General features: G+C 39.0%; 1 protein-coding gene across 1 annotated transcript in view; it reads right to left on the reverse strand.

The window, feature by feature from the left end:
* Positions 1-27,839, reverse strand: part of SYNE2 (spectrin repeat containing nuclear envelope protein 2) — a 310,564-nt gene that overhangs the window by 141,627 nt on the left and 141,098 nt on the right. The window contains exons 33-48 of the mRNA XM_081090284.1: positions 25,030-25,188; positions 23,979-24,140; positions 23,302-23,403; positions 21,959-22,159; positions 21,448-21,619; positions 21,091-21,203; positions 19,053-19,255; positions 18,482-18,601; positions 18,101-18,383; positions 16,480-16,631; positions 15,278-15,587; positions 13,494-13,658; positions 10,617-10,958; positions 5,829-5,984; positions 4,714-4,979; positions 1,303-3,403 (exon numbers count right to left, since the gene is read on the reverse strand). Coding sequence (XP_080946410.1) covers positions 1,303-3,403; positions 4,714-4,979; positions 5,829-5,984; positions 10,617-10,958; positions 13,494-13,658; positions 15,278-15,587; positions 16,480-16,631; positions 18,101-18,383; positions 18,482-18,601; positions 19,053-19,255; positions 21,091-21,203; positions 21,448-21,619; positions 21,959-22,159; positions 23,302-23,403; positions 23,979-24,140; positions 25,030-25,188 — 5,007 coding nt within the window. The remainder of the gene's footprint in view (positions 1-1,302; positions 3,404-4,713; positions 4,980-5,828; positions 5,985-10,616; positions 10,959-13,493; positions 13,659-15,277; positions 15,588-16,479; positions 16,632-18,100; positions 18,384-18,481; positions 18,602-19,052; positions 19,256-21,090; positions 21,204-21,447; positions 21,620-21,958; positions 22,160-23,301; positions 23,404-23,978; positions 24,141-25,029; positions 25,189-27,839) is intronic.

A 27,839-nucleotide genomic window follows, 5' to 3' on the forward strand; every position in this document is an offset into this window, starting at 1 on the left:
TAAGTAGACTTACTGCTAACAATATGTACAAATACAGAATATGTTATACACACGAAACTAATACATGTCAATTATACCTCAATAAAAAATTAAGTAGAAAAGTACTCTCAATTGGCTCTTGTTAAGTACCAATTTAAAGGACATATTTGGGTTGGGTTCATAATATGACTTTTCATTTCTAAAGAATTTACTAGTATACCTATCAAAGTAGTGCAAATATATTACCTAATAACTCTTTGAATTAAAAAAGAGAGTTAAGTTCCGTATCCTATAAATTTAATGTGACAATTCTGAAAACACAGTAAAAGGTATTATAGTAAGCACAGTGGTGTTCCAATGATGCCTAAGCCATCTACGCTATTAGTGCAGGAAAGGAGGGGTGTGCTGGGGTCACTCTGCAACAGAGGTCAGCAAACTTTTCGTGTAAAGGGTCGGACTAAATATATGAGGCTTTGCCGGCCATCTATAATAAAAAAGTGTAATATGCTAATTAGACCAGACAACCTTCTGGACGAAACCGGGGCTACGAGGAAAGCCTGGGTCCCGGGTGCCAGAGGGAAGCCGGTGCCAGCAGCCGGGGGAAGGAAGGCCTACTCTTGCATGAATTTTGTGCACTGGGCCTCTAGTCTGGACTATAACAGCTATTCAGTCCTTTGGTGGTAGCACAGAAGCAACCACAGACAATCCATAAAGGAATGGGGGCAGGGCTATGCTCCAATGAAACTTGATTTACAAAATCAGACACTGTGGGCAGATTTGGCATGTGAGCCTTAATTTGATGGCTGCGCTCTAAACCCAGACAGATCTCAAGTTGATTCCTGGTTCTGTAATAAGGCCCTGAGAAAAGTCTTGATGTTTCTGAAGTTCAATTTCCTGATTTTAAAATGGGGTCAATAATAAGGCCCACTTCACAGAGTTGCTGTGATGAATAAAGGTAAATGATCAGTACACTGCAAGTGCTAAGTAAATGTTATTATTATTTGTGTTCTCTTCTCCACACCATATTCCTCCCACCCTGCCCTATTAGTTCCAGAACACAAACAAAAAAACCTTTGTTCTGCGCAACAGAGGTTATTAGGGATATAGAAAGAAAGGTGTCAAACTTGTCTTTTCCAAATGATAAGGCGTTGTATGTAGATGGAGGAGGAGTCGGGATTACAAACTGGCTCTTAGCAAATGGCTATTCTCCTGTGGAGAATTTGCCTGTAAAATTTCTAACTTCTTGAGAAGTGGAGGTATCAACTGGAGCAAAACATAAAATAAAAATAGATGCATGAACCACCTAATTTTAAAGAAACTTACTGTGCGCATATCAATGCTTGCATTAAGCTGAACGTGCAGCTCTTCAATGTCACGTAATTTTGTCTCCACATCACTAGCTTCAGAAGAGGTTTTCTCCCTTTGCTTCTCAATAACAGTTACCCCTTTAATGCTACACATTTCTGCCTGAACTTGTTCTTGAAACGCTTCGCAATTATCCATTTCCTTTTGAATATGTTCAATTTTCAAATTTATAAGTAAAGGCTGTTGTAACTGAGATTTTATCTGGTTCAAAACATGGAAGGAATTTTCTAGTTTCTCCTGAAAACTCTTTTCATCCATTTCTTTTGGTGGGGATTCTAGTACTATATTCTGGAGAACCTTCCGCAACTTATCGTTTTCTTCTGCAAACAGCTTTGTTTGTAGTAGCTCTTCCTCTTTGAAGGAGTCACCAAAGGCCTTATTTTCACTTAATTTCTTTACAACCTCATGATACAAGCACATGGCTCTCTCGATTCTCTGATTCAAAATTTGAGCACCAAGCAGATGGCTTTCTGGAGAAGGAGGAGGGGTTTTTAGGACTGCTTCGGCCCTTTCCTTAATTTGCAAATCCAACGCCCTCAATTTACTTAGCGATGCTTGATATCTGCCATATTCTGCCATAAATGTGTCCAACTGCTTAATTTTTCCTTCGAGTTCTCTCTCTTTTTCAAATACTTGGGATTGTAACATGTCAAGCTGGGAGCAGTCCCAGTGGAGTCCCAGGGAGTCAAACACTTCTTTGAGTCTCAGTGCTTGTCGGATGCTGGACTGAACACCCCGGAGGCGCCCGAGGAGGCCACGGAGCTCCCCTTTCACGCCCTCACTCACTTCTTGACTCAGGAGCAGCTCGTTGCGCTGTATGTTATCAAGCTCCTTCTGAAGTGCAGATGTCTGCTCCTGGAATTCTCTGGAAAATTGCATCTTGTGTTCTACTTCACTACATTTATGCTGAATGAATCTTTGTGCTCTGCTGGCTCTCGTCTGCAGACTTTTCAACTGATCGTCCAGAAATAACCTTTCAAACACACTGAGGTCCTTACAGAGGCGCGTGAGCTCCTGAAGATGCGCCGAGAGTTCACTGGCGATTTCTTGCAATTCCCCCTGAGACGCCGCCAGGGCCACACGCTGATGCTCCAGTTCCGCTCCGGTGGAGGCTGTTCCCACTTGGGGGATTATCCGTGTTTCCTTTTCTTGAAGTGACAGCTGAACTTTCCCTATTTCTGCAAGAAAAGTGCTTCTTTCTTCCAATTTATGTTCCAACAGCTGCGATCTTTGAGTGGATTTCAAAACGAGCCGTTGGCACTGATCTTGTAAGTCCTGGAGGAGGCTCTCCAGTTCCTCGCGCTCGCCTGCGGCCAGGTTAGGGGTGCTGTCCTGCACCTCTTCGGCCAGCGCCTCCGCCGCCCGCTGCTGACCCAGAATGCCATCGTGCCTCACTTTGCATTTTCGGATCTGGGAAAGGATGCCCTCTGGTAGCAGGGAAATGGAGGAAACGAGCTCACCTAACTGGTTCTTCACCCATAAGCTCGTCTCTTTCACCTTGTTCCTGATCTCACTCTTCCTGATCTCACTGTCCACCTCTATGTTTAATGGCTCTGACGCTTCCCACTGCTTCTGCAAATTATTTATCGCATCTTCCAAAATCTTCTTTTCCTTCTCTCCCCAAATCCTCTTCATCTGAAGTTCAGCTCTCGCCTTTAAAACAGAAAATCTATGCTTGGCAGCCTGGAGTTCAGTAGCCAAGGCAACCGCGCCTGTGTCCCTTTCCTGTCCTCCCCGGGAGCCCAGCCTCAACTGGAGGCGCTGGTGCTGCTGCTGCAGAGAGAGGCCCAGCTCCTGGATCTCGCTCATGAGAGACGTCAGTTCCTCCTGCTCCATCTCGTGCTGGGAGTACTTCCTGTGAACCAGTTGTTCTACTTGTTTCCACCCCTGTTCAAGCTGCCGGACCTGGCTTTCCAACAGCTTCTTATCCATGTCACCCAGAGAGTTTGATATAGTTTCCCATTCAATTTTCAACTTGCTTAAGGAATCTTTCTCTCTTTCTATTGATGCCAGCAATTTGTGAATTTTGGCCACATAGGTTGCACTGTCCAGTGATCCCCTAGAAAAAAGAAGAAAAATGAAGCTTGTTAACGTTTCTTATAAATCAACCTGAGGTTAGATGTCATCTAAAGAAATTAGTTCTGTTTTGAACTCACAGAAGAAAAGGTTAGATGGTCTATAAGAGCATTCTGTCTTTAAAGTAAAATCAGGATCTTGGCTTTCAATCAGTTTGTGAGGGATCATTTACAAAATGAGCATCGTAACAATGTAGAACCACAGGAAAAGAGTGAAGAGTGAAGGGAACAATATGTGCAAAAGTACTCTGTACAGTCTTTGCATAAAGTATTTTTTAATAATGAAAAAACTGTTTACACATTAAAACTATACCTAGTACCATTTACCATCATTTTCAAAGCCAAAAGGAGTGTATTTGTTTTCAACGAAACCAATACAATACATATATGTTAAATATGTTCCAAACAATTTACACCAATGATGCTGACACTAAATAATTATACACATTAATGTTTTCACTCCCACAGTTTAGACTAAATTCTTGACCAAAAGAATACTGAGCCCGACCAGCATGGCTCAGCAGTTGAGCATCAACCTATGAACCAGGAGGTCATGGTTCACTTCCCAGTCAGGGCACATGCCTTGCTGGCTCGATCACTAGTGTCGGGTGTGCAGGAGGCAGCCAATTAATGATTCTCTCTCATCACTGATGTTTCTATCTCTCTCTCCATCTACCTTCTTCTCTAAAATCAATTTAAAAAAATTTTTTAAAGAATATTGAATTCTACAAAACTTTAACATATTTTGCAGGTATTTTCAGTGTGAATTAGACATGAAATAAGTTAATATAATTTAATTATAAAATTAATATAATTAATATTCTTTTTTTCCCCATGAAATCAACAAAGTTTTCTTCAATGGCTTCCATATGGAATGAATTTCCACACGTAGTATTAAAGTCATATTCTTTGTAGTATAAAGTCTTAAAACCTTGGGCCTTCCCTGACTGGCGTGGGTCAGTGGTTGGAGCAACAGCCCATGTACCAAAGGGTCATGGGTTCAAGTCTCAGTCAAGGACACATAACTTTGTTGCAGGTTCGATCCAGCATCCCAACTGTGGCTCGGAAGGGAGGCAACCAATCGTTGTGTCTCTCTCACATCAATGTTTGTCTCTCTTTCTCTCCCTTCTTCCTACTCCTTTCCACTCTCTAAGAAAGCAATGGAAAAAATATATCCTGTGAGGATATATTAATAAAAAAATTAAAAACAGACAAAAACCACTGGGGGCCTGTTCAGGGTAATAGAACCTGTGTTTGAATAAAATGAACTCAAGTCCTAAATTCTTACACTTACACTTTGAGACTTTCCTTCTCTGTCAACAAGACTTTCAGCGAGGATTCGATTGCAGCAAGGCGTTCCTGAAAATCTTTAAGAAGACAATACTGGCGTTCTTTGTTTTTCTTCAAAGTAGCAAGTGCCTGAAGCAGATTGTCCAAGTGCTGCGCTGAATTCCTTGAACTGTGGAGAGCCAAGGCACTGGTTTCTGTTGTGTTGAGATATTCAGTTTGTTCCAGGGGTTCAATGGCTGCTTTCCTTGCTTCCAACTGGGTATATAATTCCTAAAAAACAAGTCAAGGAAATCAGTAAGTATACACTCACTTATTCACTCATTCATTCATTCATTTTCTTTCCCATCCTCTTTCCTTCCAACGCACTCTATCCCAAGATGTTTTAAAGATTTCATTTGTACACAGAGAAAGTTAAGTCCTGATGTTTAAAAGGGTTTTTTCTCTTGAATTATGCTAAAATCTAGACTCAAACCCACCATGGGTCTAGCATTTAATAGCAATTCGATCACCCCATTGTGTTAAAAGGTTCTGCAATGTTGAAAGGAAGGTTTATCTTATTTTTATTATTTACATACATTATGCCTGCCCCTGTCTTAGATACATGTTTTCTATTATAGAAGCTTGGTTAAAATGGTAGAGGCGTTTTAAAAAACATGGCCATGTATTGCCCTATTAGATTATTTTACATAGCTATTAGTATATAAATACATAAACAAAGCTTTGTAAACAGAGCTGTAAAAACAAAGAAACAGTACCCCATATGTTGATAATTAGAAAAATAAAAGGAATTTGTCAGAATCTGAAGAATACATATGACTGAGAAAAGGAATGATAACAAGTCAGAATCTCTCCATTTTTTTTACTGAATAAGTAAGTTTTTAGGAACTTTGTGAAACAGAAAGAACACTAATGTTCATTAAACTGTTCCACTTTTTAAATGGGAAAATTTATAAAACTTACTGATTAGTACATAATTATAGAGTTACCAAATTGATCATCAGGCAAAGGTTAAATACGACTTTTCACTCTGTGCAAGCAAGTTTTTGGTAATTACAATATATTGTATTGCACTGGATAAATAATGCAATCATGTTGTCAGTGTTTTTCTTGTTTCCGTACCTCTATCTCTTTTAATTGTTCATTTCTTAACATGACATCTAATTCTAAAGGTTGATTTTGCAGCTCATTGACTTTCTGCTCATCTTCAGTGTTTTTCATGCTTTCTTGAACATCAAGAGAAAGTTGTTTTGACAAAAGCATCTCCACAGCTGAATTCTGAAAACATAAAAAGATTAATTGCTGAACAGTCTACCTTCCAAATAAATAACTTTTCTTTTTCTTGATGAAAGCATGGCAGTTTCTTCTGTTAACTCAGAGACTTTTTTTTAAAAACTCAAAGACTTTTTTAAAAAGTATATTTGAGCACTATCTAAGATAATTTTTCCATGCAATATTTAATGCTGATATCAGTATCCCGAGAAAAATTAAACTTTTTTGACATTACAGTATAGGATTTAACAATGCTCAATGGTATACAGAGGTACAATCTATATATTCAAAGAAAGAAAACAGATATAGAAAAAAGAAAAAAGTTCCAAAGTTTATACTTAGTATTCAAAAGGATGCGGAGGGCGGGGCAAATAACAGGCATTCAATGTTACCTATTGATAGTTTAAAGTAATAACTGGGTAAACAGAGGAAACACCAAGACTTCACGATATTAAGAATGAATTAAGTATGCCTTATGTCAACTAGAAGTAAGAATTCCACAGCCAGAGCAAGGCAGAACAGGTTATATATACGGAGTAATTTAATCTTTTCTGAAAGCTCTAAGAACTTAAGATTCTCAAGAGGGTAGAGGAGCATCTGCATTCACTTATTCATCCTGTCAACACATATTTGTTGAGCACGTACATGCAGTAGGCACCATATGACAGTAATTTTAAAGATTTCCATCACTTTGCTAAGGTGTAAGTTTTTATTTTCAGGTAACTTGATAAATGAAATACCATTTAATTCTTCTATATACTTTTTAAAAAAATATATATATTACTGATTTTTTACAGAGAGGCAGGGAGAGGGATAGAGAATTAGAAACATTGATGAGAGAGAAACATCGATCAACTGCCTCCTGCACATCTCCTACTGGGGATGTACCCGCAACCAAGGTACATGCCCTTGACCGGAATCGAACCTGGGACCTTTCAGTCCACAGGCCAACACTCTATCCACTGAGCCAAACCGGTTTCGGCTCTTCTATATACTTTTATGTCAGTAAAATATTTGAGGTTTCAAGTCTATCAAACAAAGCTGATTTGTTGTCTTAAAAATACTGCCTAGGCAATGGTGTAAGATGTTAACAATAGGGGCCGGGTAAGGGATACCTGGGAATTTTCTGTACTATCTTTGCAACTTTTCTGTCAATGTGAAACTATTCTAAAACGAAAAGTTTATTTAAATAAAACAGATACCGTCTGGAACTTCACCAATACTAACTAGTTAAAAAGAAAAATTCCCCTGACCAGTGTTACTTGTTTTAAGTACTTAGTTAGCACTTAGCACAAGTCACTTCTTTAATACGGCTTCAAATGATTGAAATTTTGGCAATTTCCTCCAGTTCAACAATTCATTATGGCTTATCTCAGGGGGAAAGACCTGGGAAGCTGTGAGAGGAAAGGGGAGGCGCCTCACCCCAAGCTTCATTGGCCAGTGGGGCTCTTTGCCACAAGCCACAGTATAGGAGGTGGACAGACACTTGCCTCTTTCCCACCTGATGGTTACTATTACTTAAGAGTATCCCCACACTCCACAGGTGAACAAGAGCTAAAGGCCTAGCCCTAGACCAGCGGTTCTCAACCTGTGGGTCGCAACCCTTTGGGGTCGAACGACCCTTTCACAGGGGTCGCCTAAGACCATCGGAAAACACATATATAATTACATATTGTTTTTGTAATTCATCACTATGCTTTAATTATGTTCAATTTGTAACAATGAAAATACATCCTGCATATCAGATATTTACATTACGATTCATAACAGTAGCAAAATTACAGTTATAAAGTAGCAACAAGAATAATTTTATGATTGGGGGGTCACAACATGAGGAACTGTATTTAAAGGGTCGCAGCATTAGGAAGGTTGAGAACCACTGTAAACTCTAAGAAAACTTGACTTCTAATTATCTGAGAATTCTCAGCCCTTGGTCTCTCTTACCTGGTGGGCAAGTGATGAGAACTAGTAACACTTGTAACATGTCATTTGTAATAATCCCTTAGTGGTCAGAGAGAGCATTCTGAAAACTGACATTACCGCAATGCTCCTGGAATGTCTCTTTTTAAAACAAAACTACAATTAACATACACTTAAGACAAAATGTAATTTTAAACAGTGTAATAAGTATACATACATATTGATCCTCTGATCATAAATGGAATTTTCAAAGTTAATAATAAATGTAGACTGGAAAATTACCATTCTAGCAAAAGACTGGTTGAGTTATATAGCCAACTATGTTTACATTTTTTAAAAATTTTTAAATCTTTTCATCCACATATCTTTCCTTAGAGTTTGGCCTGTTTGGAAAAGAATAGGAGGTGAGACGAATATCATCAACTCTCCTTAAGGACAGGACCATGACATTTTCATCTTTATATCCATTAAGTCACAAAGGAAACATTTTTAGTTTAACACTTAAAATATTGAGTTTTAAACAACTGAGCACTGTCTCTGGCTTAGCAAACGTATCAGCATCCAAAAGAGGTTAAGTCCATAACAGCTTCACTCTCCCGTTTCCCATTCGGGGCAATGGTCCCACGGCCATAATAATTCTATGACAGTGATGAGTCCAAAACTCTCACTTGTAGCCTGCCAACCCACAGTGGGACAGTGTCATACAAGCTCTCCAGGATATATGTCTTCATTCTTTAAAGCATTTCAATATAAAGTAGCGAAAGCCAATTCTAAGCACAAGCATCCATCAGCACCATTAGAGACAAAACGGAAAGGCAGATCACCATAGTCTCAGAGGCTGCCTCTTAGCTCAGCATAATGTTTAACATGTTCGTGTGACCTGTGAAGCACTCGTGACTCAGACAGTCTCGCCTACCTCTCAGGCCTCAAGCAGCCCCACCTTCTATGCAGTGGCTTTACTTCAGTCTCTAATTGCTCATGCTCTCTCCCACCACAAGAGCAAATTCTACATTTTCTGTCAAGAATGGCCCACACCCAGTCCCGAGCTCAGTTAACTCGGGTCTCAGTTCAAATGTTGTTTCCTTAGAGAAACTCTCTCTGACTACCGTTCAGGTCTGACTCATTTATTAGAGACGATCATGGAACCGGGCTCCCTCCTGTAGCTCCTGTAATTAGTCTCTCATTAGTTAATTAGTTGACTAATGTATGTCTCCTCCTCTAGACCAGAAGCCCTCTGAGAATAAAGAACATGTCTATTTTTGCTCACCACAGAACTCTCACTGACTGCTCAATAAATTTTTACTTAAAGGATGTATAGATGAAGTCATATTAATGAAAAAAAAAGATAATTTCATTCAGTCTTCGACTGTCAAGATTAACAATTTGTGAGCTGTAAAGAAGGAGCAGGAAGAAATTGAGGATCTGTCGATCGATCTGTCGTTGCCCAGACATCTGCCAGGAATGCTGGGAACAGGGTTTGGTTGCGTTTAAAGAGAACAGAGGAGGTTTAAATAAAAATATATTTAAAAAAGAAAAAGAAAAATCATTATTGGATGATGACCTTTATGTAGGCTTCAACAAATCCTATTGAATTTTGGGAGGGCAAAGCCAAAATGGGCCTACGAAGCTAATTTTAAGGTTATTAAACAACTCCCTTTAGCAGCATCATGTATTCGGATAGAAAGTCCTCAGTATTTTTCCTTTTTTAAACTTAATTACTGCTGTTGAAATTCTGTTAAGAGTTTCTTTTACAGATACAACATCAAGAGTCTCACCTACAGGGCCCTGAACCCTTGAAGATGTATTTCCTTAGCACTAACACTGGCATTTGAAAGTCTTCATGGACAGACAGATGTCCTGTTGCCATTTATCCTTGTGGAGACATTTCTAAAAAACCCCATTGGTGCCTCTAACCCACCATGCATTTCTGTTCCAGGAAGGCCACGGAAGTGCACGTTCTCTTCACTCCTGGTGCTGAGAACTCACACCTGCATGTCTAGCCTTTGCGTGTCCCACTGGACCCGGACTACGAGACACTGCCTAACAGGGAGACCCTTTCAAATACAGTTTCCTAGGTGGCTCTTTGGGGCTTTTCCGTTTTCGTCTTTTAACCGATGAGAAAGCACTTTAAGAGCCACAGGAAAATGTACCCATTTGTTTGTTTAGAATGAAAACAAAACAACATTCTTCTTCCTTCTCCCCGGGGAAAATCAGGAGCCTGCGTGTTGCCATTCTCACACCAAATGATCTGACAACATTTAAAAACACATTTGCAGTATAGGGTTAACATACAAAGAAAAAGAAAGGAATCCAGCTTTTCAAACAGTCTCTGATTTCATTAGAAAACCAAAAAAAAAAAAAAAATAGGACTCTTGAGTTTTTTTCTAAAAAACTGGGTAAAGCACATTTTCTTTTCATTTGCCTTTTCTAATTTGCCTTTGTGCTCTTGACCCAAGAAAGCATATCTGATTACACACCAGAGAGAATAATAAACCTAAATGGATGACTGGCATTTTAACAGACTGAACAGGAATATCTCACCACTGAAATCTTGGACAGTTTTCTAAGGGCTCTCTTTACAAGTGGGCAACATAAATCGCCAGCCCATGGAGGGCTTAATTATGAAATCAGAAGGCTTGATGCACGACCCTCTTTTCAAATCCCACACCTCTTCATCCTCAGGCGCGATGGCTCGGAGATGCAATCACAAGCACTTACCTTGTTTGTTTCCAAGTCTTCCTCCAACTTTTCCACTGCAGCGGGGCCCTGAGTGGACTCCTGCGCGTCAGAAGTGACCTGCTTCTCTCTGCCGGGCAGAGGAAACTTCCCTTTCTTTCCTGTGGAGCATTTTGGTTTGAGAATGCTGTTGAGATAATTTTCCATCTCCTGCTTAGCAGATTCAAGCCTGTGTTCCAAATCTTTTTGTTTACACTTAAGTGATTTTATATCCTCTTTAATAATCTTCTGTCCCGCTGAAGATGTATTTTGCTCGATGGATTTTGCTAAGCCTAAAATCTTCTCTAATGGGCCATCTTGTAAACGGAGTCTATTCTCTAGTTCCTGTGAGTGGAGAAAAAGATTGTCACAAGAAGTATCTGTTCAATTGTCACAAGAGTTCATTGACTTTTGTAAATCACAGCGTATTCTGTTTCACTAGTGGGGAGTATAAAAAACTTAACTCGCCACAAAGAAGAAACTTTGGGTACAATTTAAACCAGGGTAGCATCCCAGATCAAATTCTCAAACACATTTTATACGTAACCAAAAACGTCTAAGATGTAACAAATGTTCGCAACACAGTCCCTGGAATATTAGAGGCAGTCAATACGTATTTGTCGAGTATATACTTAGTTCAAGATACAGCCTTTTGACATCATCAAAACACTAAATAATAATTGTCTACTACTTGCAAAACATTGAAAAAAATCATTTAGAAGGTGCCCGCATGAATCTAGTGTTAATATTTAAAATTCAGAGCAAAGCTTATTAAATCAATCTTTCTAGTACAATGTCTTAGACATAGTGGGAGCTCAATCAACATTTAGTAAATGTATGCATGAATGAAGGGGGCTAGTTTGAAAACACTAGACTCAAAAGTCATTTGAGGTTCTATATCTGGTAGTGATGTTCCACTGAAATAGAATAAGGCTTAAAGTTACTAGGTGAACAACATAGGCTTTATTAGTCACTACCTTAATAGATCAACCAAAAAAGTGTTCATTCATTCAACTAACAGCAAGTATATGTAGGTTCTGAAGTTACATAGATGACATAGAATCCAGTCCCTTCATGTTCCTATAGTCCAGTCAGAGAGACACAGATGTAAATAGACAATTGTAATGGAATGTGGAAAGATCTATGCTAACAAATATGTACAGACCACTGAAACATTTTTACGCTGAAAGGAGGAGTTCCAGATTTGGATTTTAGAGAGATCCGAGAAGGTACATTCAAGAGGGTACCATGCGGGCAGGGAGCCCATGCAGAAGTCTAATGAACAGACTGTGAGATGAGGACCTGTTGTAAAGCAGCAAGAATGGGGGCATCAGGGGAGCGGCAAATTGTAGAGATATACCAGAGATGAAAGAGACAACACTTGATGTCTGACTAGACTGGGAGTTCAGAAACCCAGGTTTCTGACTTGAAAGCCTGGAGAGGTGGTGGAGATATTCATGGAGTCCAAGAATATAGTAGGCAAAGCAGGCTCACTGGTAGAGAGGCCCCGGAGACGGAGAAAGGGAAGAAGATGAGGTAAGTTCTGTATATGCTGAACTACAGATAACTGAGACAACCAACTAGAGATGTTTAGTGGAGAGTTAGGAAAAGCGCTCACCTGACTAGGGTCAGAGACTCCAGGTGTAGCCCCCACTCTGTCATTTAACCTGGGTGGCCTGGTAAGTCCCTCAGCTTGCCACAACTCAGCTAATTATGTATAAGCTGAGGGGTCAGAACTTGGCCCCTGTGGTTCCTTCTATGTATAGCGAAAGTCTGCATTTTAGGTTTTCAACAGGAGCCCGAGCTCCGCCGGGGGAGGCTTCGGTCTTATTTTTCTCATATCCGTGGCACTCAAACAGTGCCCTGGACATGACGAAGCCTCGAGAGTTTGTCAAATTATCACAGCTAAAGGGGGAGGCCGACGTGCCTTAATGGCAGGCCATTCTGGAGGAAAAGTCTGGCTGGATTCTCAGGTCTCTAAAAGGAAGAGACGAGACATTCGCAAGCGCATGCCAGCAGTGCTGCCCTGAGACTCACCCCTGAAATCTCCCAGTCAAGGAACTGTGGAAGGAGGAGCTGAGAAATGCGTCCAGAAGACACCACGTGGGCCTGTTTTTGTTGGCTGTGCAAACAGTGAGAATCCTAGGAATTTGTTTTGAGAATGAGGGTAAAGGGCTGCAAGGCTAGGTGGTGTTGGAGTTAGCATGAGAACTTTGGAAGCCCTACTGGGAGAGGGCTCTAATATAAGTCCTCGAGTCTAAAATTTAATAAAAATTACACAACTTCAGCCCTGGCTGGTTTGGTTCAGTGGATAGAGCCTCACCCTGTGGACCGAAGGGTCCCAGGTTCAATTCCGGTCAAGGGCACATGGCTGGATTGCAGGCTTAATCCCCAGTGGGGGACATGCAGGAGGCAGTCAATCAATGATTCTCTCTCATCATTGATGTTTCTATCTCTCCGTCTCCCTTCCTCTCTGAAATCAATAAAGATATATATATGTGATTTTTTTTTTTAATTACACAACTTCTAGCCACCCATGATGAAGAATGCAAAACTGAAACATTTCCCCCTGTGTCTTGCATTAGCTGCCTCCTTGGACTAGCCAGTCTCTCCCAGGATCAATGTTGTCTCTGAAACAAAAATCTCCAGAAGCTACAGATTGGTCATGGGTGGACTCATCCCCGAGGGTGCTGCTAACATGGATTATAAGTGGATTTATTTACTACAGAAAGAATGTTCCCATTTTCTAATGACTGGTCAGATTTTACTTAGTAGTCATCTGAATAGCACTTGAATTTCAAACCAAAGACACTGATTAGTAAAGTTGTAATTAAAATTGAGTTTTTTAAGTATCTATCATGTCTGGACATTATCTAATACCTGCAGTTCCTGCAGTTTTTCCTCAACTTTTATTGGATCCACAGGCTTGTCAGAAAAACTAACACATTCCTTGGAGATGCTGTCCAATTCGGTATCCAGGTCTGTTATGCAATCCTGGTATGTGTGGTGTTCTTGAACATGGCCTTCCAATTTTTGCACAGAATCCTAAAAACAAAACCATTGACAATGTATGAATTATTTCTCTCTGAGTTTTCTCACTCAGATAATAAATAAATTGCTCACAAATACTTGTTTTATAAGGTTTCATCTTGAAACAGGAATATGGCCATAATTGCCCAGAGTTCTTTTAGAGTTTAGTGTTTGAGAAATTTCACTGTAAAACCTCCCTTCTTCCCCCAAAGTGACCCTTTTGAAACCACTTTCTTTCCTTCAGGCTTCTTTGCCTTCATTTTATTCCTGAAGATAACTGATTTCTCAAGAGGTTCACAAAATAAAATGCCTACAAATTATATCATCAAATGACAAACATCCATAATAAAGCAGCTCCCTTAATTATCCTTTTTATCAAAACCAAGCACCCACACTTGCAAATGAGACTATATGAGATCATCCTAACCCTTGATTCCTTTTATAAGAATCAAACTCCAAAACTGTGTGTTAGGAAAAAGTAATCCTAACTCAAGTGCAAAACCATCATCCAGGTTCTCTTCCTGGAATAAGAAAATAAGGTGACCACACCTAATCAGAAAAGTAGCAACTATTAAGCTAAACCACTTACAGCCAAGCAGGTATATCTTCAATCCCTGCACAACTCCTCTATCTGTATAAGCAGGATTTCTTAGCCAAGTAATTCCTACATTGAAGCTGGCTTTCAATGTGCAAAGACATATAAACCACTAGAGGCCCAGTGCATGTAATTCATGCATGGGTAGGGTCCCTAGACCTGGCAGGCAATCAGGGCCAATCTGCAGGGCAAATGGCAGGACAATTGGGGGTGGGGGGAGGAGGGGCCCGCCAGCACCCGCCTTGGCTGGCCTGGCTGTGTGCAGCTCCTGCATTGAGCGTCTGCCCCCCTGCCCCCTGGTGGTCAATGCATGTCATAGCAACCTGTCATTCTACTGGTCGGTCCAGCATTCAGTCAATTTGCATATTAGGCTTTTATTATATAGGATTCTCTTAAGAGAATACACTCCCTCATGGCAAGTTGACATTTCACCTCTTAACTCTTTTACTGCAGATCATGTAGAAAAACACGAGGGAAGGACACTGGTAAGGTGGTTTATACAGAATAACAAACACAAGCTATTATGATAAATGATGGATGGATTGATGGATAGATGATACGTGAATAACTGACATGATCACCTTCATAGCAATGCCTAAAAGAGTCTTAACTCTTCCTATTCCTGAAGAAGGGAGTTTCAATGAGAGAAATAACATCATCATCAATTAATACATGGTGGATTCTTCTACTAAAACTGACTGGTTTGATTCCTGCATCCTTGAGGAGTTAATATTTTTATCTAAAAGTGATAAATTAAATTTCAAAAGCTTTTGGAGCCCTGCAGGGTGGCTCAGTTGCTTAAAGCATCATTCTGATATGCCCAGGTTACGGGTTCAATCTCTGATCAGGGTACATACGAGAATCAACCAATGCATGCATAAATAAATGGAACAGCAAATCCATGTTTCTCTCTCTCTCCCTAAAATCTATTTTTTTTTAAGTTTTTGGTTTACCAAAAGAACAACAAAAAAACAAGGTTCTGTATACAAATCTTACATAATTACAACAATCATTTAAATTTTTATTTTCACCACTTCACCTGTAGTTGTTGAAGAAGACTTTCATGTAGATGCTTTATTTCCAGCCAAGACTCTTCACTGAAGTTGGGATTTTTAGTGCATCCTAAGAGGTAATTTCCTTGAGATTTTAGCTCCTTTAGCAAGGATGTCAAATCTTGTGCTTTCTGGAGGAATTTCTTATAATTTTTTAACTGAGCTTTCTTCTCCTGCAAACCATGTTGCAGAGCAAAGCCCACTTCTTGTTTCTTCTTCAGTTCTGTGAGCATTAATCTCAAGTCCTCCTTGCTTTCCAAATACTTCTCTCCTTCTAGTAGAAGCTTTTCTTGATGGCTACATTTTAAAAAGTATTTTACAAAGGAAATAACACTTAACAAATGCAATGGCATTTTGCATATTATAATACAATGCACATTATAATAAAAACATTAAAATAACACTAATATGCATTATTCCTACAGACTTTTTTTGTCAGTATAACTTTGTAAACACTAACGTTAGCCCAGAAATTATTTGCAGTATTAATGGAAAACTGTTTTTTGTTCCATAACTTGAGAACAAATACTTAATAATTTAGATTTCAAACTATTTTTATTATGTTTAAATATAATTATATTACCCTATGTTTTTCTTTCTCACATAAGTAAAACAAATAAGCATTCAGAATTTATTGGCCAACGAACTAGTTTATTCTTTTTATACCTTGAATTTAGCTTTGATCTGATTGTCTCTTTGAAAAATATAAAATTCACATTTCCATCAAACATTATCATTTAAGATGTGATCTGAATTAAGAGTTTTCACCAGAATTATGTCCAATGACTTCAGACATTTACCAATACCTGCACATGTATGAATCTCATAGAATACATATTGAAAAGCATTAATTTTTCTACCGTAATACCATGCACATACTGAGGTTGTCTGGCAGAAGGGAATTTCAGGGCAGAAGTGGATTTAAAAGTGTAATGACAGATAATGTTAATGTGTTGCCAAGAACCCCACCAGCCCAAGTAAACACTGCCACAGAGCTCTGACAGCGCTTCCTGTCTATCCACAGAGCTCCTCCTCTTCGTTTCTGCCTCTCACATTCTGGCTGCCCCTGACCTACTGACTCTTTCTCCAATAGATACTATATCCGAACCCAGGAAGCAGACAAAACATACTTGTTATGGCTTCATTGTGCAATGAAAAACCACAAGAGTGGCGAAGGCCTGTCCTTTACCTCAGATACGTGTTGGCTAACTGGAGCGTGCTGGCCCACTGGCTGTCGATATCAGTTACGGTCTCTGAATCCAATGGAGCCTTGCTGTTCGCAGCCTGACTCTTGATCCTCTGTATTTTAGCGTCCCCTTCAGGCTTTAGTAAAATGATTTCCTGAATGAAATAAAAAAGGTTTTATATTCCCAGTCATATTACTTAAGGACAGTACATAGGATATCTTTTTCTTTGGAAAAATTATATTGAAATGACATTCTAACTGCAGATTAGATTTCAACGTCAGCCTTTCATGTCTATATATGCCCAAAAGACAAGATCTCCTTCGCATGAAAAAGGACTGGCTCTCAACAGACATTTGTCAGGTTGATCTGACTGCATTCCCAATTTCCTCTAGATTTTCAACTGCCTTTAAATAAATGATATGCCACAAAAAAAAAAAAAAAAAAAAAAACACAAAAAACCCAAACCCTGCAAACCCACCTTCCTGTCTGCTCCATGATTTATAGGTGGAGAGTTAGGGAACAACCTGAATGAGACATTCTTATACACCCATGATGAGACATGGCGTCCCACAGGACAATACAGTGTCCCTCCTGTCTCCCCACCATGGCATAATTCATTCCCATTCCCTGCTCTTCTCTTTCCCTCCTTGGCTTGAAGCTATCAAGTTCTTCCCTTCTTGAAATTACTCCAGATTCACATTCTCTGGAAAAACTTTTGGATATAATCCCAAAAGATTCCGATTACTTCATTAAGCCTCACCAACCCTTACAGCTCACTACGGTTAACCATTCCTTCCTTTAACCATGCTCCGCTTACCATGATTTCAATTCTCCCGAGTTTCTCCTAAGCACATGTGCTTCTATCTCCTGCATTTTAAATTAGTAATAGTTACTAAATCTCCCTTAGATAAAAAGTGAACTGGCCCAGCAGGCACGGCTCAATGGTTGAACATCAACCTATGAACCAGGAGGTCACAGTTCAACTTCAATTCCTGGTCAGGGCACATGCCCAGCTTTCGAGCTCAATCCCCAGTGGGAGGTGTGCGCTAGGCAGCGGGTCAATGATTCTCTCTCATCATTGATGTTTCTATCCCTTTCCCCCTCTCCCTTCCTCTCTGAAATAAAAAAAATATATATATGCTTTTTTAAAAAATAAAAAGTGAGCTGAAGGGAGATTGAGATTTCTTGCCCTCCACAACCCACTCAGTACCTAATAACCTTTAAGATCTATACATATCTACTCTGAAGGAGCTTTTCTCCAGCCCTGCCCTGGACATTACTGGTGCCCCTGCTGTACTGATGTGTCTTTTTACAGCCGGCGAACTCCCACCTGCCACAGCCTCAACCACTGTCTCCATGTCACTTCCTCTGCACAGTGAAGATGGACAATACTTGGGCACTGCCCTCACAAAGAGAAGATTCACTTTCTCTCTTCCCTCTGCATTAAAATAATTTCAGACCCACCACAGTCCTTCTCTGTTGTAAGGTCCGTCACCTGACTGTCTTCAACCTCCACAGCACTTCTATTTTCCAGTGAGAAACAAATCTTGGCCATTTCCCTCTAAATCTTTTCAACATCAGAGTTCACTCTGACTCCTGAAATTTAGTTTCCCACGGGTATACCTTTATTTTTTGGATTGTTTCCTCAAGTGGCATTTGGCCTTCAGATGAATTCAGAACCATAAGGGATTCTTTAATCCCTGTTATCCAATGAATGACATCTTGTGCAAGATCATTAAAGCTCTGGTCCTTGGCAGGAGGTAGCTTATCCTCTTCCTCAATTTGTCTCAATAATGCCTGGTATCTATCAATCAAATGTGTTGATTCCAGTATTATTTCTTCTTCTTCAGTAAGCCCACACTCCTTCAAAGAGTTGTTCAGCTGGGCCACAGTTTCAAATTGTTCTCTGTAAATTCCAAATGTTACTGAAAGTTTATAGGAGCCACAACACCATGTAAGAAACCATATTCCCAGGAAATATAGTTAATGTAAGATCAGTTATACCTCTTTCTAGCTAGAGCTTGGCAAAACAATTCCGTTTTCTCTCCTGGCTGTTCCATTTCTTTCCATTTCTCTTCTTGATTAGTCAACCACTTACTCAGGTTTCTGTGGTCATCCTGGAGTCTAAATGAACATGACATATGTTAGAAATAAAATAAGCAACAAATGCTTCTCTGAAGAGAAGGTTGACACGAATCTTGGGATCCAACCAGGTTTTAGTATATATTTTTGTTATTCTTTGGAGAAAATTTAATTTGTAACATTAAAATCTGAATGATAACAGCCTGTACTACAACGGGATTCTATAGGGCAGTGAGCCACACACATGTATCATAAAGAACAGGAAATAAACAGAAAAGATTTTCAGACTCTCCCCTAAACCTCTGCCATTTTAAGTAATTTGAAGAATTCTCTAAACTTCCATTTTCCTAGAGTCAAACTTAAATTTGAAGGCATGCATTCTGTTTGTGAAATCTGTGTGTACTGTGCATCCCAATGCTAGCTGTACTGCGGCAGAGTAATACACAGGCACCGTTAGAAAACACGTTGCTGAGGCGTCCCCTCTATTTCCTACCTCAGAAGCTGCTGCACGTAGTCATCCAGCTCCTTTGCTCGCACCTGGCATACGGACTCCATTTTTTCTAATTCAATTTCTTGATGTATAATCCAACCATTAAGCTCCTGAACACGTGCTTTGGGCAGATGCTTCCTCACACGATTCACTACAGTTTCCACCTGCTGTACTTGACTGCCTCGTCCTTCAAGAGTCAAGAAATCCTATTAAAAAAAAAAAAAAAGACAAAAAGTCAATTATGTCCTGCTGGCAAGTCTAAGGATGGTCTCTGCCACCCCCACAACACGTTCCAAGCCGGTACATGCACATCCATCTTCTTAACATCCTATTCAAAAGAAGGCCTATGGAGAGACAATGAACTTCAATGGCAAAAGATCAAAAGACGACTTCCGCCCTAACCGGTTTGGCTCAGTGCATAGAGTGTCGGCCTGCGGACTGAAGGGTCCTGGGTTCGATTCCGTTGTCAAGGGCATGTATCTTGGTTGCGGGCACATCCCCAGGAGGGGGTGTGCAAGAGGCAGCTGATGGATGTTTCTCTCTCATCGATGTTTCTTACTCTCTATCCCTCTCCCTGCCTCTCTGTAAACAATCAATAAAAAATATATTAAAAAAACAAAAAAACAAACAAACAAAAAAACAAAAGACGACTTCTATTAGTCTTCTGATGTGTGTATGCATCTCACTTCCTGGTAATGGGGTCAAGCAGAACAACCAGGTGCCGCTGTGAAGGTCAGTAGGAGCTGAGACGGGAAAGGCTGCATTTTTCTTGCTTGGTTGTACTCAACTTCTCCTAAATACTCATCCCTTCCTAGTAACCAATACGTAAAACTACACAGACTTTTTTTCTATTTCACTTTGTCCGAATGAGAATTTTATTTCAATGTTTGTGCTAAAAAGTTTGAGCATCAGTTTGCTAAGGCTCATGCAATGGGTGAAGTTAAAGGCAAAAGAAAAGTCAGTACTTGAAACTAAAAAAATAGAAAGAAAAAAATAGAAAAAAGGAGGTTGTATCAATGAAGAATGGTTTCAAATCAACAGGTCAGAGAACATTAAATGCCATTAATAAGCTGAGAGTACAGCTTATTCTCTTTTTGTTTGCTTTCTATATTTTTATTGATTTCAGAGAGGAAGGGAGATGGGGAGAGAGATGGAAACATCAGTGATGAGAGAGAATCACTGATCGACCACCTCCTGCAAGCCCCCCACTGGGGCCAGGGCAGGGGTGGGCAAACTTTTTGACTCGAGGGCCACAATGGGTTCTTAAACTGGACCGGAGGCCGGGACAAAAGCATGGATGGAGTGTTTGTGTGAACTAATATCAATTCAAAGTAAACATCATTCCATAAAAGGGTACGGTCTTTTTTTTTTAGTTTTAGTTTTATTCATTTCAAACGGGCCGGATCCGGCCCGCGTGCCGTAGTTTGCCCATGGCTGGGATAGAGCCTGAAACCCGGGCCTGTGCCCTGACCAGGAATTGAACCGTGACCTCCTGGTTCATAGGTCGACGCTCAACTACTGAGCAACACTGGCCGGGCTATTCTCAAGAGTGAAGGGTGCTATCTGCCTTTTAAACGTGCAGGCACTTTGCCATTCATTTCAGGCCACCCTCCACTATACCCTTACCAGCAGTATATTAAAGTTCAACTGCAATTTTTAAAAGAAAAATATGCCTAGAAAGACTTAAAAAAAAAAAATCAAGAAATCTCTTTCAGGAAAGTAAAGGAATGTCAAAGTCCAAATGAAATAAATTTGTTACTTTTGAACAAATATGATTTTAACACAACTGAGTTCACCAGCAAACTCTTAGATAAACAGCATCTTAGAATAGGTATGAAAACAGAACTTGCTTCAACCACTTGCACCATTACCCAATAAACAGTTTCAAAATATTTGGGGAAAGCCAGGTTATTTGGAAATATTATTTCTATATAAGAAAATTAATAAATCAAAGTAATTATTATCCTAGCTACTTAAATAGAGTTCTATGCCTCTAGTATTTTAGTTTTGATGAATTTTGACTGAAATGTATATGACTTACAGTAAGCTTTTGTAGCTTTTGTTCCATACTCTTTTTTGTATCTGATGATTCAAAACACTCTTCAAGATTCATTTTAATGTTGCTGAACCAGTCATTAAAATTCTTGCATTGATCTGCAGGGGGGAAAAAATTTGGCACTTGAAAGAAATGAATGTTATTTATGACATGCATAGATTAGTGAGTGCTTCCCCCCAAAAGATTTAACTGAATACATCCTTAATCAATCAATCAACCCTTTTCTCTAAATACAATCTGTGCAGCCATTGCTAAGTGAAGCTTAGACTAGCCTTCGTGTTCACAGTACTTGTTCACACTTCAAGATTCTCAGAAACACAGTGGAAGAGACATCGCACTCACCATTCAATAACTTAGAAAAGTGATCTTGCAAAACGCTTTTTTTGGTATTAAATAAATCACTGACACTTTCATATTGCTTTTTTAATTCAGCGAGTTCAGGAGTCAGGCAACCTATTTGATTCTCAAGTGATACCATACTTTGCTTTTGCTGCAGAATTTGCTGTTGTATCTCCTAAATATATAAACAAACAAACAACTATTAAAACTTAAAATGGCCTCAATAACAACGCATGTTAGATCTCCATTGTTTTCATAAAAATAATTTTCTATTGGGTGGATTTGCTTTCTCTTAGCCCATAAATGTATAAAAGCAATGCAATTTAATATCAAATAATTACTGTCCACAGAGCAAGTCAAAAGTGAAACTGCTAAATATACACAAATTGTTTTTCTGAGATTTTCCTCCCAAGCTTGCATTTTTTTATTAACTACTTTTATTAAGTAGGTCAAGACTGTCAGAAGTAAGTGTGAAGGTAAATCTGAGCCAGAGAAGGGAAGCAGCTGGAAGTACCTCTAGTTTCGTAAAGATCTCCAAGCTGTCGGACGGGGACAGGGCTTTCAAGAGGGACTCGGTCATCCCGATCTGGGTCTTGGCTTGGTCGAGGTCCTCCCTTAGCTCAGCTGTGTTCCCACTGAGTGCAGAGCAGCTGGATTCGCCTGTTAAGAGCATTTTCACATGTTCTATCTTGTTCAAAATAGAAGACTCCATGACCTGAAATCATGAAACATATGAAGTATGGTTACAGACTTTACTGAACTAGATTTTAAGACAAACCACGCTGCTAGAAAGCAAGTTGAGATTGCTTCACTTCAATGTGAAATGAATTCTTCTCTACTTATAATTCTTCATTGTTCTATATCACTGATACGACAATTCAAAAGGTGTCTTTAAAGCAGGGGTGGGGAACGTCCGGCCTGCGGGCCTTTTAAATCATTTGGGCTGGCCCTGCCAAGGCAATCGCAGGCGGGACCCGAAATTCAATCAATCTAGGAGTTTTCTTCAAAGCAACATAAATTTATTACGTGAATTATATTAAGTGAATGATGTTATAAATATCCAAATGGCCCTTGGCAGAAGAGAGGCTCCCCACCCCTGTTTTAAAGAAGAGAATAATATGAGAACTGAAATTGAACTTCTGACTTTTTATGAGACTAATTTGAATCCTTCCCCCAAAACCAGTTTTATCTAGCATACCAACGGAGGGATTATTTCTTTTGAAAACATGTAAAAACAGATAGTAAAAATTATATAGCCAGCATCTGTTGAGCATTTATTATGTACACAGCATCATGGTCAACACTTAATGCACGCACAAAAACACGGGCATAAGAAGGTGAAGGAGGTTGGTTGCTCAAGATCAGACGGCTAATGAGTGGTGGCACCCGGACCTCACCCAGAAAGTCTGACTCATGCTCAGCCATACGAATATTCCCACTCAGCCACCATGCACTTCCATCTCCATAAAACTGTAACAATCTCTTTGCACAACAGAATTCACACTTGAGGCAATCTCCCTGTTTCTAGAAAGCGGGTCACTGGAGCATATTTTCCTTCCTACACCCATGACAACTCCTGAGGAAACCCCTGTTACTTGACAGGGGCCACACCGTGATACCTCTCCCTCCACACAGAGGCCTGTGAAATAAGGATAAAAGAATGCAAGATACAGCATTATTCATTCTAAAAGTGGAACAAAGATAAACGAGGATGACTATTAAAAATTTGGTTCAATTTAATATAGGAATCGAACAAAGGTGAATTAAATAATGACCCTAATTTTATTTTAAGATTCGAACTCTGGTTTATGAGCATTAGAGTACTCTCATTGAGACTTTTAAATAAAAATTCCTTACCTGCAATTCAAGAGGTATTTCGCTGCTTTGAAGCAGAAACTGTATTTTAGCCACTCTTTTAGAAAATTCTGAAGGTTTTTGTTCATGGACTTGTAACTCTGCCTAAAACACATAATTATAATAAAAATATTTTTATTGTATACCTTATTTTCTGGTACCCATGATTGCTACTGTTAATACACAGAACATGGAGAGCCTTTGGATTGCCCCTAATCACTTGGTTTTTGACAGAGTCCTGGGAGTTACAAATCCAAGCACCTTCATGGATGAGATAATGAAAGATAATTAAAATATCTGTGATTTTGTTAATAACAATGTCACATGCAAGTTCATCCTACTGTGTGTTGATATATTTATAATTGGAACAAATATTATATTTTAGTTAGACATTCATGAAAATAAATGATCGTCTCCCATGTGAGGTCAATTTCTCCCATGTAAGTTCATTTCATCCATGAATCCCTTGGATGTCTGTTAACCCCAGATTAATATTATTTCCTAACATCTTCCCAGATATCATAAAGGAAGCAACAGAGTTCAGGTCCCACTCAGGGGATTAGGAAAGAAATAAAAGATTTCTTTGTGATTTTTCTAGACAAATCACAAAAGAAAGCCAACTCATTATTAAAATGTCAACTGTGTAAAAAAGAGCAGACATTTTATCTCTGTTCAATTACCTTCAGCATATCTCTTTCCACTTCAGTGAGTTGATGCAATTCCATTTTCTGAAGGACTTTTTCAGTCCACTCATCAATTACATCTTTTAAGCTAAAAAGTTTGTCCCATAAAGCTAGAGCTTGACCAAGGTTTTCATAGTAGTCTTCTGTCTTCTCATTTATCTACCATAATTATTAACACATAAAAATAACACATTTAGTAGGAAAAAATATGAAAACCATTGTTTCAGTCAAACACTATTTTTTAAAAAATATATATATATATGTTTTATTGATTTTTTACAGAGAGGAAGGGAGAGGGATAGAGAGTTAGAAACATCGATGAGAGAGAAACATCGATCAGCTGCCTCCTGCACGCCCCCCACTGAGGATGTGCCCGCAACCAAGGTACGTGCCCTTGACTGGAGCGAACCCGGGACCCTTGAGTCCGCAGGCCGACACTCTATCCACTGAGCCAAACCGGTTCTAGCTAAACACTATTTTTAAATAAAATTTTAGTTTACCTTTACTGGCTATTTTGCTTTATTAGTCAACAAAAATTTTGCTTTATCGTATCATGTACTTCTATTTTCTACAAAAAAAAAAATCTTAGCTGATGTGCTGCAGCTTATTCACAATGAAAGCAATATTCTTCCTAATTTCTAAGCCACAATAAATAAAAGTTGCTTTTAAAAACCCCAGATGAAAATATAACACAAATTCTTAATTTGTAATTCATAAAAAATATCATTAGTTCTCAAATAAAAATGTATTAAGTAAATATATAGTTGAACATCAATATCTTTCATGGATGAGGAACATATTAACTAATTTATTTCAAATAAGTTGAGCTTGTACTTTTATATATAGAAACTTGTAGACCCATTTGTTAGTACTGCCTAAAACTCTGGATGTAAAGAAAATTGCTAAGTCATAAACTTTATATTATTTGAACATTTTTACCATGAGTATTTCTGAATTTTGTAATCAGATCAAACATTAAAGATACAACAGAAAAGGTCAATCTAATTGTTATAGAATAGAATTTCTAGTCAATTAAATGATCACTTACATCAAGCCATCTGTCCACAATAACATTAGCCTCTTTCTCAAAAGGAGGCTCTTCAAAGGTTCTCATTTTATTTAGATGAAATTGTAGATTTTTGCAGATCTGGTTAATCTTGTCAACAACTTCCAAATGTTCATTAAATTCTTCTTTGACAATTTCAATCTGTAAAAAAGTTGTAAAACATGTTTTGACCTACTGACAGATGAACTGATAAGAAACATCATTTCATTATTTGTTTTTATTGTCCCACTTTCTCAATGAAAAGTGTTTATAATCCTAACCATCTAATTTAACAATAATTTTACACCCAACTTTCTTCCTACTCTGCATGATGGAATATGATCTAAAATCATGTCTTTTTGTCCATGAGAAATAATATTCTCAAAAAAAAAAAGCATATCCATGCAATGGTATAAAAATCGGGTATAGATTCCTCCAATAAGAATCATCTTTCTATTGTTAAAGAAAAAAATGTTCTCATCTGAATAAAACAACAGAACTCTAAAAGATCTTTAATATATGACTTCCAGTTTAATCTTCTATGATTCTAACTCCAACATCATCTCTAACATGGAAGCTGAAACACTATTTTATGAAAAGGCCAATGATCTTTAAAATGAAATTTGAGTGTTGACTAATGTATTCTTATTGTTTCACTCAATTTACTAATCTTACACACACATTTTTAATAACTACATAAAATTGGGAAATAGATTTCTCATAAACAAAAATCTAAAAAGTATGCACCCTAGAAGGACTTTCATTTCTGGGAATATGGAGTAGACATACTTTTCCCTCTTCTTCCCACTAAGCACAATGAAAACCCCTGCACATCACACACAAAACTAATTTAAGAAGACTGGAAAGTGGAGAATTGAAGAAGGAAGAGCGGCTGTGGGCATTAGCTCCTAAGGAACAACCTGGTGGTGCGCTCCCTGCCTTTTCTTTTTCCCTCCAATGTCCCAGACTGTGTGCTGAAGAAGGCAGCATCTGGTAATATAACAGACAAAAGAGTCCCAAGAAAGGCCTGCCCTCTTCAGCAAAAGTACCAGGAACAGGACAACCTAGCAAGACAGAAAACTTTCAGAAAATCATCACTCCCTGAAGGTAAATAATATAGAAAAAAAATGTGGCCAAACCCCACCATATCAGCAAAGTCAAATGCACAGCCTAGACCTCGCCAGCCCTTGGCTGTAACAGAGGCCCCACCTTCACCCAACCAGGGTACTGTCAGAGAAGGCCAAGCAGAGAGCCAGGGCTTTCCTTCCTGCTGGGCACTTGCCCCTCTGGTGTCACTAGAGGCCACCTAGGGAGCTGTGAGGAAGAGCCAGGGAGGTGTCAGTGGAAGCCTAGTGGGGAGCCAGAACTTTTACCCCCCACCAGCGATGACAAGGACACCCGAATTTCGGGGGTCAAGAAAGTATCCTGTTTGCAGATGACATGATTATCTACATAGGAGATCATCTCTAAAATACTCCTAGAAATCTATAATCTTCAACAATACAAAGATGATACTTCCAAGGAATCTATAAAATACTCCTAGAGCCAATAAGTAGGTTCAAAAAAGATTGAAGAATAGAAGATAAATATATAAAAATCAACTGTATTTCTATGTCCTAACAACTCTACTTCTGTATACTAACAACAAATTTAAAATACCATTTCTAATTACTCAAAAAATTAAATACTTAGATATAAATCTAACAAAACATGCATAGGAGTTATATGTTAAAAACTATAAAATGCTTCCCAGCTGGCGTGGCTCACTGGTTGAGCGTCCACCTATGAACCAGGAGGTCATGGTTCGATTCCAGGTTAGGGCATATGCTTGGGTTGCAGGCTCGATTCCCAGTGTGGGGCATGGAGGAAGCAGCTGATGAATGATTCTCTCTCATCATTGATGTTCCTATCTCTCTCTCCCTTCCACTCTGAAATCAATAAAAAAAATTTATTTTAAAAAACAAAACAAAAAAACTACAAAATGCTCATGAAAGAATTATGAAAGTCTAAATAAATGCAGAGAAATACCAAGTTCATGAATACCTAGTAAAAGGAACACAGGCTCTCCCTGTATTATTTCTTATAACTGCATGTGACTATAATTATTTCAAAATAAAAAGTTTAATTAAAAACTAAACATTTTTGATGAAAAAAATTACTGAGAGGTTCTATTTCCTGACTTCACACTGACTAATACATTGGCAAGGCTGAAAGGCAAACCAAGTGTTTTTCCTTCCAGTTTAGGCCTCTTTGTATTGGGACATAATAAATGTTTGTTCAATTAAATGGAAAAAATATATATAGCCCTAGCCGATGTGGCTCAGTTGGTTCAGCATCGTCCCGTGAATCCAAAGGTTGCCAGTTCGATTCCTGGTCAGGGCACATGCCCAGGTTGTGGGTTTGATGCCTGGTAGTGGTACGTACCGGAGGCAACTGATCAATATCTCTCTCCCCCATGTTGATGTTTTCTCTCTCTTTCCCCCTCTCCCTTCCTCTCTCTTTCAAAACATCAATAAAAGCTCATGTGAAGTATATTACATGTGTTTAAATTAGGATGGATGTCTACCCATCCTCATTCTTATTACATTCAGAGAACTCTGTTGTTAAATTGACACAGCGGGTGAAAAGACAGAGCAGGAGAGGGTATTTTTGCATTGACAGGAACTGCAGGTTTTGTTCTGTAATGAATGGAAGGGGAGAGAGGAAAGAAAGCTAGGTCCCCTCTGACATTTCCCAAACTTTAACAGTCCCCTGACAGTTCAGCTTTCTAGTCTTACTTTCACACTCTTTCATTAAGGAGAGTAGAAATTTGG

Source organism: Myotis nattereri, assembly GCF_964212035.1.
Source record: "Myotis nattereri genome assembly, chromosome: 1".
NCBI classification, from domain to species: domain Eukaryota; kingdom Metazoa; phylum Chordata; class Mammalia; order Chiroptera; family Vespertilionidae; genus Myotis; species Myotis nattereri.